Source organism: Eubalaena glacialis, chromosome 6 (genome assembly GCF_028564815.1).
Source record: "Eubalaena glacialis isolate mEubGla1 chromosome 6, mEubGla1.1.hap2.+ XY, whole genome shotgun sequence".
Taxonomy (NCBI): Eukaryota; Metazoa; Chordata; class Mammalia; order Artiodactyla; family Balaenidae; genus Eubalaena; species Eubalaena glacialis.
This window is the reverse complement of record NC_083721.1, coordinates 7,142,252-7,164,655: the sequence shown is the minus strand read 5'-3', so window position 1 is coordinate 7,164,655 and position 22,404 is coordinate 7,142,252. Positions and strand designations below refer to the sequence as shown.

The 22,404-nt window shown below is 40.8% G+C and overlaps 1 protein-coding gene across 3 annotated transcripts in view; it reads left to right on the top strand.

Moving 5' to 3' along the window:
• The window catches only part of KCNJ15 (potassium inwardly rectifying channel subfamily J member 15), a 52,743-nt gene extending 31,602 nt beyond the window's left edge, over positions 1 to 21,141 (top strand). The window contains exons 3-5 of one of the 3 annotated variants that reach the window (XM_061193919.1): positions 4,356 to 4,488; positions 15,213 to 15,313; positions 17,606 to 21,141. In XM_061193919.1, the coding sequence (XP_061049902.1) occupies positions 17,625 to 18,752 (1,128 nt within the window). In that variant the 5' untranslated portion in view covers positions 4,356 to 4,488; positions 15,213 to 15,313; positions 17,606 to 17,624 and the 3' untranslated portion in view covers positions 18,753 to 21,141. Of the gene's footprint in view, positions 1 to 4,350; positions 4,489 to 15,212; positions 15,314 to 17,605 lie in introns of all 3 variants that reach the window. The other 2 variants (XM_061193917.1, XM_061193918.1) reach the window with 2 other exon arrangements.
• Positions 21,142 to 22,404: the final 1,263 nt, after the last annotated feature.

Below are 22,404 nucleotides of genomic sequence, written 5' to 3'. Positions count from 1 at the left end.
AGATCTTTGACCATTAGAAGTGGTCAAGACCTTGGTTTCCAGCTATGCTTCTCGTAAAGGAAGTTCCCAGATAGAAGCCAAACACTGGAAAAGAATTGCTGACTCCAGGACTGTTTTGTAAGACTGTACGGTGATTTATAAACAGTGGGGTTTTTTTTGCTTTTTTTTTTTTTTTAATGAAGTCGTCTAGTGCCCTTGAACTTTCTTGCACAGGTAAAGCCACGTGCCAGCACGCTCCTTGGAGGCCCCTTTCTCTGTGAGAGAAGTCAGGCTTCATGTCCCCACAGCTTCCTTTGCTTGGAATGAGTTACCTTCTCTCCTCTGCTCTCGAGCAGTGCTAGTTACGGCTATCTGTGGGAGTCACCAATAAACAGTTATTGGAACCATCTTCTGTGTTCCATGCTGTGTGGTTCAGATGAAGAACCAGGGCTGCAAAAGGCTGATTGCAATCCAAAGTGTAGCCACCTCCAGCCTCAGCATCACATCACCTGGGAGTTTGCTAGAAATGCAGATTCTCAGACCTCAGTCCAGATCTTCTAAATCAGAATCTGCATTTTAACACAATCCCCAGGGAACCTGTCTGCACATTAAAGTTTAATAAACACTGGTCTAGAGCAGTGGATTAAAAAATGTACAGTCCCTCTCTGCACGTGCACAAACACACACACACACACACACACACACACAAGAACACTTTGGGACATAAGTGCATCATATATAAATTTTTTGTCCTTTACTAATATATGATGTACATTTAAAAATATGCACAAAATACAAACATTTAAAAGGATGAAGCAGAAGCTAAATGTGAATAATTCTATTACTTTCTTATTGTACCCTCTTAGGTTATTGGGGTACAATACTTTGGAGACCCCTGCTCTAAGGAAGCAAATAGAAAGCTGAAAGGAATCTTACAACACGTTATATATGATGGTCAGGGTTCTTAAGGCCTAAGGGAACACAAAACACACATAGAAAGTAATTTGTTGGGCTAAATTGAATATATGTATGCCACCCATAGGTAAAGCCATATCCCCAGCATATGCATTTATATTTAGTGTTTATCGATTTCATCAGGTTGAGAAATGTAAAACCCATTTTTCTCTTCAAAGTAAGATGTTGTAGGATGTTCTTTGGGCTATGAATCAAAATAGGAAGTCTAAATCTTTGTTTTTTAGTTTAGTCATTCAAGTCAGTAACGTATTTGGTATCCTCTCTGACGCACCTAGCTTTGGACCAACTTCCCCTCTGACCTAGAACATCATTTAAATGAGTTACATTAGTTACTAAATCTGGATGGCTCTGAGTTCATGTGAACAGCATCTCTGACCGCCCTGTTTCTTTCTTACCATGTAGCAGGCCTTGTGTTGGCATTGGGGTTAAAAGACAAATTGATCACCCCACAGAGCCTGGTTTAAGGAGAAAAAGAAGCTTCACAACAAATCATTACAGCAATACATAAGTCTTACAGTGCAAGCAGTGTGGACAACTTGCAAAAGGCAGAAGAGAGGAGTAAGAGGAGATTCCTCTGGAAGATGAAGGAGGTGACATTTGAGTTGGGCCTTAAGGGATGAATAGGAGTTTGCCAGGCACAGGGCACAGAGAAGGAATTTGGGGTAAAGGGACCTCCCTGAGCAAAGGCATTGGGCAGGAAACCTGCTTTATCAGCGTTCCTCTTGGGTGAAGTGCAAACTCTTCTAACTCAGTCAGTTAAATGAAATAATTTAAATTGACATGAAATAATAACCCTGAACACTTACTGAACAGTAGGCTCTTGGGTTTGTACAATCGAAACGACTCTGATAGTAAGTTATTTCATATGGTTTGGCCACGACAGTGTGTGGAAAGTTTCTCAGCAGAGCACAGTAAGTACTTCTCATTTACAGTAAAATCTGGAATGTTTGGGAAAGGTCTGTGCTAGAGAAATTGAATTTTCAGATTAACTGCATAAAAATGGAAAGTCTGGTTTTAAAAAACCTTACTAATTTTGTTTTCCTTTGAAGAGATAACTGCTATTAACATTTTAGGGACATTTCATTTTAATCTTATCTAGTAAGAGAAAAGCAGAGCACTTATCCTGTCTTTTCAGCTTTACATAATGCCTTTTTTTGGGGGGTTGGCCATGCCACGCAGCATGTGGGATCTTAGTTCCCTGACCAGGGATCGAACCCGCGCCCCCTGCAGTGGAAGCGCGGAGTCTTAAAACACTGGACCGCCAGGGAAGCCCCCCATAATGCCTTTTTAAGATTTAACATTTTAGCACTTTGCCATGACTTAAAGACCACATAAATATTTCAGCTTATAAATATTTTGTACATTTTAAATCATTTCTATATTATTGATGATCCAGGTTGGTTTGGAGGTTTTAATATTATAACTAACGCAGAGAACCCTCTTACACATAATCCTGATGCATATTCTTATTGGTTCTTAGACGTACATTTACTGGGTCAAAGATTATGAATAATAAATAGTTTTAAACTTTCGTTATACATTGTCAAATTGCCTCCAAAACAGCTTGGCCAAATTACTCTATCTGAGGCCATGTATGAAGCCATTCGTCTCTGCATGCTTGTGGATACAGAATGTTGACGTGTCTTTTAAAACCTCTGATTATCTGATCAGTGAAAAGCTGTGTTTCTTGGACCCCTGGCTTCTTCTTGCTCTCATTTGCCAGTGTCTCCTGCTCTGCCTGGCTCTGGGGCTGCCCACGACTCAGTCTGGGACCGCTTCTCCCACACCCTACGTCTAGGAGAATCTCATTCACTTACATATTTCACTTTCTATTTGTAGACTTGAACAGTAAAGGCATCCCTCCTGCCCAGCCCTCTCTTTTGAACGTCAGACCCACCAGGACAGACCCCAGATCACGTCTGAGGCAGCCCTAGTGCATTCCCTCGAATCTCACCCCCAAGGCTGGATCCTGTTTCAGTATTGGGATTATGTACCAGAGCGAGCTCCACACTGATATAACATTAAGACATTCTAACAACGTGGGTGTCTGATAACGGATGAGTGGTTTTTAGCTACAGAGGAAGTTCCAGTGTCCTTGGAATCAGTAACATACCCACCTCCAATCCATCTCTTTTTCATGCCAGAAAGTCAGGAGTCATCTCTGAGACCCCGTCTGCCTCTCCACCCACGCCCCACCCACCTGTCAGAGCCGCCTACTGACTCCATCTGGAACGTGAAACTCAGAGCCCCTGGCTCCTCTCCTCTGATTGCAATCCAAAGCGTAGCCACCTCCAGCCTCAGCCTCAGTCCTTGTCCGTGCATCCCTAATTTTAGCTTGGATTACTGAAAGCACCTGATAACCCGACTTCCAGCATCTACGTTTGCCTCTTTCCAATCCATTCCCCGTGTCATGTCACAGAAGATGACTTTAAAAGGCAAGTCTGATCCTACCTCTTCCTTGATTGAAACCCCAAGATGCTGCTCGTTCAGCTAAGATGGTGCTGATGGTCCTCAAGGGCCCCACAGAGCCCTGCATGGTGTGGCTCGGCCCTAAGCTCCTGTTCCACCCCCTCCACGCTCCCCAACTCAACACCCTTCCTCACTTCCTGGAAGGCAAGCTCCAGGCCTTTGCAAATGCCATGTAGCCCTGTGCCCAGAACACTCATCCCTCTCCCAGGCTGCCTCCTTACCTGCCAAGTGCTCATCCTTCTTTATGTCTCCACCTTAGGGCCACCTCCCCAAGGAAGTCTTCCTGGAACCCCAGGCTAGGACATGTTGTACACCCCATGTTCTATTCTAATGATTTATTAAATACCTCTCTTCCCTGCTCTACTGTAAACTACATGAAAGTGAGGACCAAGCCAGTCTTTCTCCCTGCTGGATCTGCAGGCCCCTGCACACTGCAGCACATAGTAGGTGCTCAGTAAACTCTTGGTGTACAAATGAATGAATAATTGTTGAAATATCTTCAAGTTTTTTTACCTTTTAATTTCTTTTTGAATTGTTTACTTACAAATGTCACTGTTTGGGGGGAAAACAATAATGTATTGACTTCTAAGAACTTTCTGTCATCTGTGGTAAATTTCCTTTGGGTAAGTCATATTTTGTGTGTTTTGTTTATTGTAAACACATAACGGTAACAGCTAACTCTTATATAATTATTAGTGTGAACAGGCAGAGTTTTACGGTGCTTTATATGTTTTAACCTCACACCACCCTATGCATGGGCATGATTATTAGCACTAGTTTGCAGAGGATGAAACTGAATCTCAGAGGGGTTAAGTAAGTTGTTGAAAGTCACACAGCAACTAGTAACAGAAGCAGAACACTGTACTCTTAACCTTTACACTACGCTGCCTCTGAAGAAGTGTTTAATTTTTTTTTTTTTTTTTTAAGTACAGAGGAGGTAATATTCAACCTGCCCTTTGAAGAACAGGTGGAATTTGACGGAGAAGGAAAGAGCAGGACGAGCACCCTCAGGAAGGAGCAGCTGCTGGTCATGGAGCCATGAACACATTGAGCAGTCGGGAAAAGGTAAGTACACACCAGGCTAACTCCTGGAGGCGACAAAGCTGAAGAGGGTACGAGAGCCAGGGCTCAGAAGGGCCTTTTGCTTTGCAAAGGGGATGAGGATTTGTCCTGTCAGCAGTAGAGGCTGCTGGAGGACTTATAAAGGGAACTATTGTCTGCATTACTCTGTAGATGAGTATGCTTCCTTTTTTCCTGGTAAGAGATATGATGAAATCATAGTAATACAAAGTTGCATGCAACCGAATAGTGTATTAACTGTAAAAATCCAGCTTCACAGTTCTGAGAAATGCAGCCCTTGAGGCTGTGAAGACAGAGAATTACGTGTGTACCTGAGCTGCTCTTTCCTCCTTTGTTTCCATGTAAGAAACTGTACCATCATGTCCAGAGGAGGGCGTGTTGGACTGTCTCCCCATGGGTATCGTTGCTCCAATGACGTGAACACCAACGGAATGATCACTGCCAACACTAGTGCCCCCAGTGATGTCCTAGTGGAAAGGGAGTTAACTGCAATTCTGTGAAATATCTCAACTATTCTTCCAGAAGTAACAGCATCTTTGTTATCAATGGCAAGGGAGTGTTTGTAGGGAAATCAATCAAGAAGGATTCAGTAGGTTGGCCCGACTTCTGTGACGTTATCAGAATTACTGTATGTAGAAGCCTCACTCACAGCAGGGTTTACACCCAGGTGCACGGAGCCTGGAGAGATTCAGGGTAGATTCAGGAGTGTCCATGTCCTAGGATGGTGGGCAGGGGTGGGGGAAGAAGAATTGTTTATTCTCAATCACCTCTTAGACTTTTTTTTTTTTCTATGAATGTGTAACACACCACCATCATTTTAGCCCCAACTGTGACTTTGTCATAGTAGAAGTCACAGTATTTCAACATGTAGTTGCTTCAGAGATCTTGAAATACCATTTCTGCTCACCACCCTTTCAAGATGCTAGCTCTTCTTAATTAATACTTGAAAACAGAGCACTATTTTGTTTTTAAAATATTTTAATGAGTGCATTTTAATATTATTGTTGTCTTTTGTAGTCATATTTATTTTATTTTTAATCTATTTAAACACATTCTGAGAAAGCAATCCTAGGTCTTACCTGTCTGCCATAAAGAGCTGTAACACAAAGATGGTTAAAAATCCCTGAGCTACACAGAGAACAGACTTGTGGTTGCCAAGTGGGAAGGGGGTGGGGGAGGGATGGAGTGGGAGTTTGGGATTAGCGGATGCAAACTATTATATATAGAATATATAAACAGTGAGGTCCTACTGTATAGTGCAGTAAACTGCATTCAGTATCCTGTAATAAACCATAATTGAAAAGAATATGAAAAAGAATGTATATATATATATACACGTGTATATATATACACGTATACAATGTATATATATACGCGTGTGTGAATCACTTTGCTGAACAGCAGAAATTACCATAACATTGTAAATCAACTATACTTTAATAAAATAAATTTAAAAAAAGAATCCCTGAGCTAAAATATTAAAAATGAGACCAGCTTACTAGACTTACTAGACTTCCTGACACCCTCTGATGTACCATGCGTGAAAAAGCTTTCATCCCATAATGGTTAGAATTGTTTCCAGGAGTCCTAGTACTAGGAAAATCTGGGTTGTTGTTCTTCTAAGAAAGTTGTCTGTATATTGAACCTTGTCTTTGAGTTTTTTGACCTTCTGAGCTACTGTTGAGCATTGATCTGCTCTTCCCTAGGGATGCCAGATTTAGCAAATAAAAATATAGGACTCCTTTGTACTATATCTATATGGTACATATATATGGATTTCAAATAAACAGTGACTGATTTTGAGAATAAGTATAGATCAAGTATTGCATGGGACATACTTCAACTAAAAATTATTTGTTGTCCACCTGAAATTCAGTTTTAACTCAACATCTTGTATTTTACCTGGCAACCCTAAAAACACCAAAATTGGGCCAGTATCCCCCAACGAATTAACTACAGATTGTTAGAAAGTGTTTTCTTACACTGTTTACTGATGGAGATTAGTTAGCTGCCAAAGGTCTCAGACTTTGATTAAATGTGAAGGTATTTTGAAGTTGAAATTTTCTTATTATCACCCAGTGATCACAAACACCTGTGTTTTCAACTTTGGGACAAGCAGACAACAAAGAAATATTACCAGTCCTTAAAGTACATTTACCACCATCCAAGAATTTTGGTGTTAACTGTGTCCCCCGAGATCCTGTGATAATCCAGTTTCTGTATCAGAGAAATGTGGTCAAAGTTTAGACTGACAGTGAAACTGAATTTCAAAACTTTTGACACTCATCCCGTTGTTAAATATTTTGGTTCCAAATCAAGCAAAAGTCATAATTTCCTTTGTCTGGGATGAGATTCCAATCATGAAAATAAGGAGCATAGAAATCACCAAGGAGGAGAATTTCACCCTCGCATCCAGGTGAATCACACCAAAGCCCATTAATCATCAATTGATCGAGACCAACAATTCCAAATTTATTTTTAGCAGAAGAAAAAGTAGTCAGCATGAAGCCAGAAAACAAACCGGCCTGAAGTCGGTATGTATATTTATAATGTGATATGCTTTCTGTGTTTCTATGCCTTCATCATAGTAAAAAATATTATAAATGTGAGACAAAGAAAGATAGATGTGAGTGGTTAAAGGCGGTGGGTTCAATGTCTTAGTGAATGAGAGACTTATTTAGGGAAAAATCAATCTGAGTGTTGCAAATTATATAATGATGCAATGTAAAAATGCAGTGATCTAGCCTCAAGCAACTTTTGAAGGACAGAGATGCGGGTTTGAGAACACAAACTTGCTTGCTTGCTTTCCGTTTTTTTCTTCGCCTTTTAGTGCTCTCTGCCCAGTTTGAAGTTTCATTAAATAGGATATACTAAATAAAATACTTGTTTCTCTACAAGTACCATCTGCAAAAATAGATCCCTTCCGTTCTGAATTATTTCCAGCTTCCGGGTTATGATCAGACAAACCCAAATGCTCTACATTTTCATCTCCTTATCTAAAGGGAACAATGTGGAGCCATCTTCTCTGTGTTACATCTGAACTAATCCAGACTAGAATAGTAAGTAAGATTCCATGAGCTAGTTAAATCTCTTCCCTAAAGAGAAAATTGGGGACAGTGCATTAGGGAGGCTAACTCAGTCCAATCCGCCCTGTTTTTTTTCTCCACTCAGACATAAATTTTCCTGTTTTACCAGTCATCTTACAACAATGCATGTCCAAGCCATGCTGTGATTAGAGGGGAGTATATGCTTATTACCCAAGTTCTTCACATGTTGGAGCACGGAGAGACCAAGGGTGGTAAACCAAAGGAAATTTCCATTTGCTTTTTAGCTGCTGTGCATTCTTACTCTATAGGAAAGTTAGCTGTTATTAAGTAATGATGTTCAGCTGAAGTTGGTCACTCGTAACAACAGACAGATGTAAAATGTTTTATTTGGGTTAGCCAACTCTCTCCCAAATAAAGGGCCTGAAATTGAACTGTCTTTACAAAAATATTCAGCAAATGATACCTTATTCCAGTGCTCGGATTCTTTGCCATGGAAAATGGGAAATGAGTCTCCTAGTGAACCCAGTATCTGTTTAAACTTGTCTTTGCCCAGAGAAAACTTGATGTTCTATGGAATGAAAAAATTTTTTAATGAATCTACATTGAGGAGTAAAGGGTATAACTATGCAAACCAAAGGATTTTTTTAGTTACTTATGGAATTTGAAACAATAATAATGAAATGGAAACATAGGAAAAAGGCTAAATATTTGACCACAGAGGCAAATTGGATCATTAGATGCTCACATGCAATGTAAAATGTGGGATTTGTCTTTAAAGCAGTACTTGTTGCTTTTCCAATGTATAATAAGGCAAAAGAAAGACTTTGCCAGTTCTCCAAGCCATCACTTACAACCTCCAGCCACATAATCCTTTAGGAAGTTGGGTGTTTTTAAGACACTGGTTCTGATTCAGTGGCTCGAGTGTGGGACCCAAGAGCTGGGATTTCTTTTCTTTTTTTTTTTTTTTTAACATCTTTATTGGAGTATAATTGCTTTACAATGGTGTGTTAGTTTCTGCTTTATAACAAAGTGAATCAGTTATACATATACATATGTTCCCATATCTCTTCCCTCTTGCGTCTCCCTCCCTCCCACCCTCCCTATCCCACCCCTCTAGGTGGTCACAAAGCACCGAGCTGATCTCCCTGTGCTATGTGGCTGCTTCCCACTAGCTATCTATTTTACGTTTGGTAGTGTATATGTGTCCATGCCACTCTCTCACTTTCTGATTAACATTATTAAGTGATGCTGGAGCTGCAAGCCTTTTATTATATGCTGTCCTGTCTTCAGGGTCCAGGGAGATGGATAGTTCATCTCAAGGTTATTTCATGACCACAGAGAAAGATATCTGCCCATCAAATGGACTCATAAAGCCTTGTTTCCATCCCTACTCCTGCCACTGGCTCAGTGACTTTGAATAAATCACTCAACCTTTGTGATCCTCTTTTTCCCCAGATATAAAGTGCAAAGTTTAAACCAGATCAGCACTCCTTGGAGTGTTCCCACATGTCAGATAAAGGCCAGATTTACAGAGTTAAGCATGTTTCTTTGCTGTAGAACTTCTCAGACCCTGTAATATACAAATGTGCTGTGTGAGTCTCCAGTGGGTGGGGACAGTGGGGTGCTTGGAGGTTCTGTAGGCAAAGCTTCCCCAAATTACCTGACCACAAATTGCTTTATTTGTGGAATACCTATACCACACACTTAGGGGAAGCCTGAGCAAGAGAACTGCTAAGGTTCTTCTATTAGCTTCAGCTCCCTCAGCCCTAAAATCCAGGATCTTTCTTCCGGCCTCTGATGTTCTTAGCCAGTGAACCCCGAAAGCAACTGTAGGATGATACCCATCATCCAAGGAAGAAAACTTAGAGCAATTTTAAACCAATTGCTTTCCTTTTCTCCCAAATTCTCATTTTTCCCTTCAAGACAATTCACCTGAACTTTTATCCCCTGGGACACCTTTCCTGGCTAACTGAAAACTCCACCCGACAGCTACCATATTTGTACATTCAGCCCCATTGATTTTCTCTTCCTTCTCACACCGAAGGGCCCACTCCTTGGCTTGAAAGTAATGAGGCTGAACTTTTAGGCAACCCAGTTTACCTGTTGGTGAATTTCCCACAGATTCTATATAACTCTAAGTGGTGAAGAGTGTAGATCATGATCTCAAGGTGTGGTCTCAAGACCGGTAGCCTCAGCATCACCTGGGAACTCATTAGAAATGCAGGTTCCCAGGCTCTACTCTAGAGCTACTGAATCAGAGACTCTGGAGCCCAGCCATCTGTATTTCAAGACCTCCACATGATTCTGACACTCGCTGAAGTTGGTGAATTCATGTTATAGAGACGAGAAGCGAGGATTACAGACTCAAACAGACCTTGTGCTATATCAGTTTCCTTACCTGGAAGACAGGAATAATCATATTAACTCTCTCAGGATCTAAGTGAGAGTTAAATTAATATACGGCACCTTATGTAAGATCTGGAACAGGATAAGCAATAAATCAAAGCTGTTTATTCTATAAGGGCTACTAGCATGTAATGAGCAGGAACTTATTTTACGATGCGTTGCACTGCATCATTAGGACTGATGTTCTTGAGTTAGTTGTGAGGACAGAGGTGCCAAGTGGTTAGATAGGAGACAGATTTGCTTTGCCAACGAGGTCCTCTGTGTATTAACTTTATGAACATGTGTAAATTATCTAATCTCTCTAAGCTTAGTTTCCTCATTTAGAAAATCAAGAAAACTCTTTCTTCACAAGGTAAAGAGAAGGATTCAATAAAATACTGTCTGTAATTGCACTGAAAAGGGCCTAGTCCTTTTTAATGACATAATGTTTAATTAATGACATAATCCCCTATGTGTTTATCAACACAGATTATGAGGCCACCAGAACCTTAACCAAGGGCTTCTTGCTCCACAGAAATAAGAGTGACAGAATCTGAGTCCCTTATATCTTGCCCTGAAAAGTTGTCTTGCCATGATAAATTTAAGTACTGATTTAGAAGTAATTGAATGAGAAGAATTATTCACTTTTTCTATGCTGTCCTTAGGGATCAGGCAAGTCTTTCTTCCCACTGAAATCCTGTGAGATTTGTATTTATTTTTCTATTCAGTGTTTAGCCATAAACTAACATTTGAAGTTTACCTTGAGGGATATTTCAAGACTTTACAGGTTCTCTTTAAATACAGTACCTTTTAGGTCAGATATTTAATCCTAAGATACAAAAATGTGTAGTAAGAGCATCACTGCGGTCAGACTTTCACTAGGTTTTGCCTTAGTAACAAACAAGTCCAAGAATTCAACCAGGCAACAAGAGTTTTTTTTCTCACCTGGGTTGCAAGTCACCTTTGGTTCAGCTGTAGCTCAGCTTCAAGTGTCCCCCACCTCCCCCCTATCTCCCACTGCCATCCAGAGGAAGGAGCAGCCCAATGTGAGCCTCACTGGAGAGCAGTGACAGAACCGTGTCATTCTTATGCCTCTGTTCAGGTGAGGCTTGAGTCACTGCAGCTCACAGGCCATTGGCCGAAGCAGTCACATGACCACATCTGACACAAAAGGGTGAGAATATACTTCCCTGCAGGGACAAACCCAGGGAAGGAATCTCATGGATGGACCCCACAGAGAGGGGCAGTTAGTAGGTGGAAGCAACAATCAGCCACGACAACCAAAACTGACCACGGCTCTACCAATGAGGTTCCAAGTTCATGTCTTCAAAATACAGGTCATTAGGATAGAGGAAACTAGATTGTGAATTTGCCATAACCTTGACTGGTGCTTCCCCTCAGAGCCTCTTGTTCCTCACAAAGAAGAATGTCCAACTCCACAGCCTCCCAAAAGCTGCCACTCCTTCCAGCCAACCTCAGTCCTCAATGGTCCGAGAGAAAAAATGGGTTTGCAGAAGGAAAGAGTAATTTCCCCAGCAGATAAAACCAAAGGGCCACCCTTTGGAATCTGCTGAGAGTCAACTTTGGCCACCTTGTTCTCTTTAATGAACATGTCCAGTTCTGAGGCCACCTGGGCAAAGCCATCTGTGTCCTCAGCTGACACTGATGAAGTCAAGAAGTGGATTCAGAACAGGGAGCCCAGCCATTGAAGCGAGTCCTAGGCTGCTTTGAAGAGCAGGTAGAAGATGGCACGAGGCCAGTGCCAAAGGCCCCAGTGCATGTGTATGTGCGGCCACAGTCACAGGATCCAAAGAAAGGATAGCTAAGCCTCACTGAGTTTATTTTCCATTATTTTTAAACCTTTTGAGTTCAGTGAACCCCAACTAGATTCTTGTCAAGCACTTTTTTCCTACTTAATATTTAATCCCATGTACCCTTAAAGTGAAATTTCAGCCAGGTATTTCAGATTCATAGCAAAAAGAGAGACCATTAAAAGATTGTTTTGTCAAAAATATTTGACATCCAACAAAGCTTTAGAAGCAACTTTTCTTACAAACAGGGAACTGTTTTGCCAGAGTTTTCAAGTCAAAGTCCCTCAAATTCTAATTTTAGTCTGGAAGTCCAGAGTTATGGTTGGATTTGGATTTCATTCTTCCATGTCTCACTGCCCATTTGAAGGTATGTAGAATGACATCACTTGAGGCCTGGTTGAGAAATTCCAGGTTTAGGGAGCCACTGCCTCCCCATTTTTAAATTATTTTTCCACAGGTTCATATACTTTGTTAGGCCACCATGGAACACAGAAGTTCTTCCCAGCATGGGTGAACTGAAAACTTCCAAAATTTGACTCAACAGAGCTATACGTTTTTAGAAGGTCTCAGTTTTGTACTAACTAGGATGGGAAAAAAATCATTCTTAAAGCATATTTATTTTTTTCCCAGCCAAGCATCACATGAAAGTTAGCTGTATTATCACATTGTTGAGAATTAGATATCCTGTAAACACAGGTTGGCTAGAAGAATGGTGGGTGAAAGTCTATTGTGGAAATGAGAGACTTATCTGTGCTTAATTTTGGCTAATATATCTACTAGCATTATTTATATTATATATTTAATATAATATGAATAATATATCATAATATCTGTGTTTACTGTAAATGTTATATAAGTTAAATAATATGTAATTTGTACATATCCTATAACACATAATACTTATATGATATTTATATGATAAATATAAATAATGTGTTACAGTTTTGATCAGATTCTCCATATATTGCTGCTTTAAAAAATTAATACTTAGCCTTGGGCCACTGGATCATTGGCATTCATTTATCTGTAAGGACGGTGAAGATTCTGAAAAGTAATAAACGGATGTTCTCCATGTCTGTGTGCAATAGCGTTATTTTAGAAATGCTAAGGGCAAGTGGGGAATCGGAGATTTATCAAGGTGGGGGGGAAGCCATTAAGCTGCTGATATGATTCAACATCTATATCCCAGTGTGGTGGTTCTCAATGTGTGTTCCTGCAACAGCAGCATCACCTGGGAATTTTTAGACATGCTAATTCTTGGACTCCACCCTAAACCTACCGAGTCAGAAACTCCAAGCCTTCCAGATGGTTCTGATGCAGCTAAAGTCTGAGCACCCTTGTCAGAGTGGTTGAGAGTGTAGATACAACAGCTTCACACACTGCTAGGTGCCAGCTGTTGAGAACTTGGGTGAGTCACACAACCTCTCTGTGGCTCCATTTCTTCCTCATGGGGATGCTGTGAGGGTTAATTACATTCACACATGGAAAGCACCTAGAATAGTGGCTGGTACATGGCTCTAGCGTTATCTATTTATGATGATGATTATTGTTATTAGTGATCTGAAGCTTTAGTATTATTGTCACTTATCTGAATCTTTATTTTATTATTGTCATTTTATTATCTGGATCTTTCCCACTTTGGACCATTTCTGGCTCTATCGTGACTCTGTTCTTGCTTAGTATTTGCGTATGTATTTCTCCTAACTGGTCAGGGACTTTCTGTCCATTTACAGGTTGATTTCTCTCTGACAGGACAGTGTGCTCCAGCTCACAGTAGTTAATTTCTTTGGTCTTCCATTCTTACCAGATCCCCTTTCTTGGATAGAATTCTTCCCCTTCCACCGACGATGGTGATGGGAACTTCCTTTCCATTTTTTCCATTCTCATTGTTTTGTTCCCAGCACTAGAAGTGTGGTTCTTCATATAGATAAGTATCTTTTTCAATGTGGCTACTGTTTAGTTCTGTTTCCAAAATGTGTTTTTTTCCCCCTTTATCTCCAGAAAACAAATGCTACACACAGCCTAAGCACTAAGTGACTTCATTCCATGTATATGTTACTGGCCTGAAATAGGAGAGTGTAATATTGACCTCTCCATTCAGTAGTTCCAAGGACTTCACTTCAGTAAAGATATCACCATTCTAAGAATTACAATCCCAACCCACATGTTGGAATCATATGATGAAAACTGGAGAAATAAATACAATTTCCAGAGACTATAAGAAACTACTAATGGTTCACACGGAATATTGTTTCTTTGTGGGATTAGGAGAGGGAAAATTAGAAGAGAATATCTTTTATTATTCTTTCCATCCTTTACTTTTGGGAAATGGTTATGGTCCCTTAATATTTTAGAAGTGAAACCAGGTAGATTGCAGAATCTAAGGGAAAAAAATCTAAAGCAGTAACATAAAATTATATAAAAGAAGAGTGTGCAAGGAAGTAAATTGCATTAAAGAAGTCTGCTGAGGAATGAAATACTATAAATTAAGAGCATATAATAAAGTGTAAAAGATAAAGCATACAGGTAAAAAGAAATGGGTGCAAAGAAGGAGATGCTGGATCTTAATAGAGCAATGATGTAGATGTCGTTTGCCAAACATACTGTGAACACACTGGGAGAATCCAGTATATAAAAGGCTATACAGACTGATAATTGGGACTACCTAAATGATAAAAGAGTAATTATTGTAATTATTTACAATAATTAGTAGATCAGAAAAGAAGTGTGAAGTGTACGTAAGCTTCTGTGTATAAGACAGATAAAAATGTGGGGAGATATATATGTATAGTTTAGGAAGAAGTATTTCAGAAAAGTAGCATGCAAAAGAATCTAGTGGAGTTAGAACAGATTGCATTAAACTTTGGAGGTTTAAGAGGGATTTGTGTACTGACAAGAACTCCAGTCTAGCTTCCAAAGACTTTGGACCTCGTTCTTTCTGCTATGGGCCATCTGTGTGATGAAGACAAGTCACTGCAACCTCCCAGGTCTCCTCGTTTGAAAAACGTGTGTCAAATGCCTTGGTTTGGACATTCTTTTTGAATCTAATGTTCTATGACTCAACAGCAATAATGCATTTCCACAGGCGGTAAAAATATTCTAGACTCTTCCCTTCCAATTCTCACTGTTTACTTCCTCTGCACTTCCCCTTCCTGCCTCCCGGTTTGCTGGTCAGTTGATAGTGGGCTTCAGTGGGGGTGAGTTAACCCACTCTTTCCAGGGTGTTTTACTACCGAGCTCCCTCCAGAGGGTGGGAATTCTACAGTGAGGGCTGTGATTGGGGTTTCAATTTCATTCCTAAAACACTCCTTGAGCTTGGATCTATTCTGGGCACCATGCCAGATCACCAGGGGTTGGAAGGTGAATGCTGGGGCCCTAGCACTTGGGGGAATCAGTAAGGGTCAGTTTCACTGGGTCAGTTTCTTAGTAAACAGCTGTGAACTCCATGTGTCCCTCTTTCTTTCAGGAAGTAGAAGAATCCCATGGTAGCCAGGTGGGCGAAGGGGAGCGAGGACGATACACCTGCTTTGAAGAAGCCGCCATTTGACCTGCCGAGTGAGTGACCAGGTAGCACCCAGTTCTGAGGGCACAGGAATGTTGAGAGGGAGGGAGTGTGTGTTTAACCTTTGAGTGCTGTCCACCAGCCGCTCTTTTCCACAGAGAGATGCTAATCCCAAGACCCCCACCCCACCCAGAGACTCTAAGTTTTGTTCCCCCATATATGCCCCCCATCCTCTGATAGCCATTGGTGTCACTGATTCCAACAATAGTTGTGCAAAAATGCAGCACAAGAGCTTTCAGCAGAAAGAGGGGAAAGATTCAGCTCATCGCAAGCCTGGCCCATTGCCCCTTTGAAACAGAGGTTAAAACAGAAGCTTCATGGCATTGCCTTCGTAGAGACAGGGCCAAGTTTCCCAGAATCTGGTGGAAGGCTGAGCTGGGAGCTTAGCTTGTGCTGCAGGACACTTCTTCATCATTCACACAAGAAAACTTAAGCTTCTGTTTTTATTTCAGTGGGTTGAATGGCATGCACTTTCCCCTACCAGTTTCTTTTTTTTTTTTTTAAGTGCATGCAATTACTTGTCCATAAGCTACATTTGTCTTGGCAAAGCGTTCTGAGCTTGACTACGCATTTGGGCATGCCAGCATGGCATTGACCTTTTCAAACTTTCATTGTGGTCGCTTTCCTCTTGGTTACTGAGAAGTGCTGCATAAAGTGTCTGATAAAGCCCACGCTAAATTATATCCTGTACTTTTCATCTAAATTGATCCCCAAATAAATGGAATAGGCTTCAACAAGTAAAATAAATTCTGAATAACTTAGGGCCCTTCTTTGCAAAGAAAATGAAACAGCGACTCTCCTTTCTGAGAAAAAAAAAATCATTTCAAGGGGCAGTCAGTAAATGACACACTCTTAATAACATAACAGGAAAATTAAAAAGCCCAACAGATTTACTGCATCCTCAACAGGTGTTATCCTATAATAGATACAGTTTCAGATTCCTTGAAGGGATGTGCCCAAAGGATTACTTTAGAAACTTCTACTGAGATAACACTGCTCCAACAGCAAACATTATTGCATGAATCACAGACCACCATATACCAGTTCCTTTTTAAGGGGAGAAATTTTTTTATTATTATTCTTAAAATGCCGATGAGGTGGAAAAAACATACCAACCAGGTAGAATTGCCCTATAATCACTCACATTATGTTTTTCAAGGAATGTAAGGGTAATTTATCTCAGTCACCAGGCAAGTACTATAAGATGCTGCGTGGCCTTACACCCAGCTTGTCCGTATCTGTAAACGGAGGGCAGAGCATTGCCCAGGGCTCAGTGTGGGAGCCTAATGCTTCTTCTAGGTAAGTCTGTTCTGCTACAATGTTGGATGCCTGTACTTATTTACTTGTTCATTAGCTCTTTAAAAGAGATTCCTATGCTGGTTCTACTTAGCTCAAAAGAAGTAAGGCCGAATTTTTGCGCCATACGTAACTGTCACACCTAATATTCTATATTGATAACACTTTTCTAAGAATAACCAACATATTGATCAAGCCGTTAATAAAGCTTAATTATTCACTCTATGTTTGTTTTTGGTTGTTTGATAACTTGCTCTTTTCCACTGTAATCAAGAACTAGGACAGGTCTTGGATTCCCAATTATTCATTGGACTAGGGGGAAAATGAATTGCTACTACAGGGAATGTCATGCAAATGGTAGCTTTTTAAAAACGTTTATGAATACTACACAAGGTTTTAAAATTTGTATTAACATTTCCCATCACTGTATCAAGAAGTATCTTATGGATGGTGCATTTTAATTATATCAGTACTGGCCCTATGCTCAGTCAACTTATTTTTAAATTTTCTATACTTGGAAATCCATAAGAGCTGAATATACATAAATATTCATAATACTCCGTGGGGTGGATTCTTGCGAGTGTGATATCACAAAGAGAAGATTAGCATCATTTTTTTGAGTGTGAAGCTCTGTTTTGGCACTTTATAGCCATTATCTCATTCAACTATCACAAGAACCCTGAGAAGCAGACTTTATTTCCATATTTTACATATTAGAGATTTGAGGTCCAGAAAGGTTAAATAGCTTACCCCAGGTCTCACAGCAAATAAGTTGGAGAGTCAACATTTAACCCAGGTTTCCTTGTCTCCAGTCTGTGCTCCTCACTCCATCCTACTGCCATCCTCAAGTACACATTGATTAATCTTGCCCTCAGAATTATCCTTTCTTGTAAACGTCCATGTACATTCGTATTTATCTCACATGATTATCCTGTTTCTGTCTTCTGGGCATTCTACCTCATGTGACAACAACGGAACGTCTTTCTTTGTCATTTCCTTAGGTGGTCCCAAAGCCTGACCATGGACCCGATTAACATCAGCATGGCCAGTGCTCCCCTGGTGAAGCACACTGCTGGAGCTGGCCTCAAGACCAGCAGACCCCGAGTCATGTCCAAGAGTGGACACAGCAACGTGAGAATCGACAAAGTGGATGGCATATACCTGCTCTACCTCCAAGACTTGTGGACCACCGTCATCGACATGAAGTGGAGATACAAGCTCACCCTGTTTGCTGCCACGTTCGTGATGACCTGGTTCCTTTTTGGTGTGATCTACTATGCCATTGCCTTCATTCATGGGGACTTAGAACCCAGTGAGCACACTTCAAATCACACCCCCTGCATCATGAAAGTAGACTCCCTCACGGGGGCATTTCTCTTTTCCCTGGAATCCCAGACAACCATCGGCTATGGAGTCCGTTCCATCACGGAGGAATGCCCTCATGCCATCTTCCTCTTGGTGGCTCAGCTGGTCATCACCACCTTGATTGAGATCTTCATCACGGGCACCTTCCTGGCCAAAATCGCGAGACCCAAAAAGCGGGCGGAGACCATCAAGTTCAGCCACTGTGCCGTCATCACCAAGCAGAATGGGAAGCTGTGCTTGGTGATCCAGGTGGCCAACATGAGGAAGAGTCTCCTGATTCAGTGCCAGCTCTCGGGAAAGCTCCTCCAGACCCACGTCACCAAGGAGGGGGAGCGAATCCTCCTCAACCAGGCCACCGTCAAATTCCACGTGGACTCCTCTTCCGAGAGCCCCTTCCTCATCTTGCCCATGACATTCTACCACGTGCTGGATGAGACGAGCCCCCTGAGAGATCTCACCCCCCAAAACCTTAAGGAGAAGGAGTTTGAGCTGGTGGTTCTCCTCAATGCCACGGTGGAGTCCACCAGCGCTGTTTGCCAGAGCCGCACGTCTTACATCCCAGAGGAGATCTACTGGGGTTTTGAGTTTGTGCCTGTGGTTTCTCTCTCAAAAACCGGCAAGTATGTGGCTGATTTCAGTCAGTTCGAACAGATCCGGAAGAGCCCAGATTGCACCTTTTACTGCACGGATTCTGAGAAGCAGAAACTTGAGGAGAAGTACAGGCAGGAAGATCAGAGGGAAAGAGAGCTGAGAACGCTTTTGTTGCAACAGAGCAACGTCTGACGGCAGTGGTGTCGCCTCGACTTAACTCTGAGCTGCTTCCGCAGCTGAGCTCCCTTCAAACCCAGAGGCCACCGGGAAAACAAAAATGTGTGGACGCACTCTGAAAAACCGCACAGATGTACAGACCTGTTCCTTTGATCTGGTGTCTAAACAAGCATTCCACCTCTGGGAGGGTTCCTTTTTTAAATGCTTTGTGTGAAGCAAACTCCCCAAATTCAAATTTTCTAAAAGGGGGCTGCATTTCCAAGAACTTGGTGGAGGCTACTTGAAACAATCTGGATGGACAGATATTTCGCAATGCTGATATTGAAAGGAAATGCATTTCCATACAAGGATGTCAGCTATAATAAAATGTATTTATTCAATCCAAGTATCAAAGACGAGATGGCCGAGAGCTGAAACGTGGCTCAGTATCCACTTATATCATTGCTCTAAAACACACTCATTTTTTCAAGCAGAGAAAAAGGTATTTATAATGAAGGCTGTCTGGTAATACATAAAAAGGGGCAAAGGGACTCTGTACTCACAAAATATAATAATTCTGTTTTTACCTTTTTCGGTGAATGTAATTGTACAGAGTGACATCAGGAATGCATCGTTGTGAATACATGTACAGATGGAGCTGATGTGATTGTTCACACTAATTTGTTTTTGTTGGAATGTACTAGCCCCTTTCTATTCAAAATGGGTTCACAGACCAGCAGTATCAACAGCATCCAGGAGCTTATTAGTAATTTAGCCCCACCTGGACTTAGAGAATCAGAGGCTGTATCTTAACAGGACCCCCACAAGTCATTCATGTAAAGATGAAAGTTTTAAAACTTCACTCTGGACAATGTTTTCAAAGTAACTTTCTGAAGCCAGGGGACTCTGTGGGTCCCAGGTCCCCAGTTCTTTATTATGGACAAATATTCCTTTCAGTGATTTCATTCCTTATTAAAATACCTTGTCAGCAAAGGAACTGCCACAGGTATTTCAAGAACAGAATGACACTGTTGAGAGTAATGGTTGTCTCTCTCAAGCTAAGTACATGCTTGTTGATTACAGTGAACACAAAAGAAACATTCAGCTCCATAACAATCGGAAATGTGCTCCTATATTGAAGTCCAGTCCGTGAGGTTGGATGGGACTCCTAGGAACTAGTGGAGCTGAGGATAAGGAATTCAAACACAGACGATTCCTTGACGCATGAACAAAATTTGATACTCTGATAACATGTAAAGGATGCCCTCAGTAATGAAATAAATCTCATACAACTCAGTGTGACACAGGTAATGTTTGGATTTTGGCAGAATTTAGAGCGTTTATTTGGGGCAGAGAATAAATGGGCTAGGATTGGCTAAATGTGAAAAAGGTGAATTCTCATTTCATTCAAACCAGGACAGATTTGTACATTCACTCAAGAAGAATGTGACTTTGAGTGTGTAGACACGGCATGGACGTACACATGAGCCCACATATATGGATACACTGACCTGACCTGCGAGCGCGCACACCACATGCACGCACACACACAGAGGCGTGCTCGTCCTGGCTCTTCCACCACAATTGTGGAAATTATCCATGAAGACATTTGTGATTAAAAGAGCAAGTCCTGGACAAGGGTGCTCATGTATATTTTGTTCCATAAGAATGGGAACACTGGGGCAAGTAATCTGGATTCAGATTATCTGTGAAATGGTGTCATATCATGATGTTCCCACATTTCAAGTCTCCTTCCGTTAAACAGAAAATGTGGCTAAAACCTCTGACCCAGAACTGAACCTTTAATGCAGCTGTAAAAATCATGGGGTTGAAGCTTTAAAAGTTTAAAATACAATCTCCGTGCACAGGAAGTTATTGTCTTCAATTATTCAGGAAGTTTTTTCTTTTTCTTTTTCTGTTGATCATTTTATGGCAGGTTGTTTTAGATCTTCATTCTCTTTTTAAAAAATCACATGAGGACTTCCTTGGTGGCGCAGTGGTTAAGAACCCACCTGCCAATGCAGGGCACACAGGTTCGAGCCCTAGTCCGGGAAGATCACACATGCTGCGGAGCAACTAAGCCACAACTACTGAAGCCCGCACGCCTAGAGCCCGTGCTCCACAACAAAGTGAAGCCACCGCAATGAGAAGCCCACGCACTGCAGAGAAGAGTAGCCCCTGCTCACCGCAGCTAGAGAAAGCCCACGCGCAGCAACGAAGACGCAACACAGCCAAAAATTAATTAATTAATTAATTTTTTAAAATCACATTAATGTAGTTAGATATTAGTCGTTTTAGTTATTAAAGCTTTTTTTTATTGTATAACGTGGTAAAATTGACAGGAAAATAATGCCCTGGCATGTTTACAGTTTTTCTCTTGCACTCTTACGTTTTTTCACAGTATTTACATCAGTGCTAATTTGAATGTGATCAAAATTAAGAATCTTGCATACTTCTATTGTATATGGTACAATGATGTAGCATAAGATTGAGAAATCTTACTGTATGTTCATTTCGCATGCCTATTTCAGCCAAATTTGGAAGACTCGATCACCTGATCTATTGCACTACACACAAAATAAATATGTAGTGTCTTAAAACCCAATACTTGTACAAGTCAATAAATCATATTATAACAAAATATTCCATAAATAGCTCTAAAGTTGCTTCTGGTTTGAAACTCTAGCATTTTCTAAGCACACTTATTATTACTCTGTACAAAATGCTCTCGTGTTAACATGCTAACAAAAGGATTCAGGCAAAATTTTATTTGATTACATCTGGGCATGAATCTGACTGAAACAGATTCATGCTCAACACCCAACTAACAATTGTTAAGCTAACAGAGGATTTTGACCCAAAAATGTTTTTTGCATTTTGAAATATTTCCAATGCATGAGACCTTCTCAGTGCAGCCATTCAAAAATGTCGTGTTCCATTTGAGAAACCACAACGTAATGAGCAGCAAATCAGTGTAATCTGCAAGCCATGTCTTATTTAAGTGATAAAATACATTGTACTGACATGGCACCCAGTAGCCAATGGCTCCAGACAGCATAGCAAAGATTCACTCATTGATCCTCACAGCAAGCCATCTTTGTTTCTCTTTCCCACTTAACAGGAAATTACAGCCCAGAGATGAGATTCCAGAAACCTAAAGTTAGAGGTTAAAAGTAAAAAATGCCATGAATGAGTGGGTCAGGTATTTAGATGCATTTAAAAAACTATTTTGTCTGATTTTTCTTTGAATTAAATTTTCAGTTTTAATTGACTGATTTCAATCCCATCGAAATGTAAATTGACAGATTAAAAATTTTAAAAAAGGGACACTTCTACTGCAATATGATTCTTTCTCCCTTGCTTGGATCCTCAGTACTCAGACATCATCTGGAGAAAGAAGAAAAGAGAAAAGAAAAGCAAGGAAGTCACGAGGCCTTTGCATTGGTAGCTGAGTAAAGGACCACCTCATCCTCGGGCTTGGTTCTGTATTTGGTCTCTGTGGTCAAAGGGTCAGACATCCAACCATGTGGCATAACAAAGCCTTCCAGCCTCTCAATCTTGGCTTTCATTCTTGCTAGACTTTTACTGTTAAATATTAGAAATAACTAGTTTTGAATGCAGGTTATTTTATAATCATTTTCTGGGATGGGATTTTTTTTCAAATGAAAGGTATTAGCATTTCAAGTCT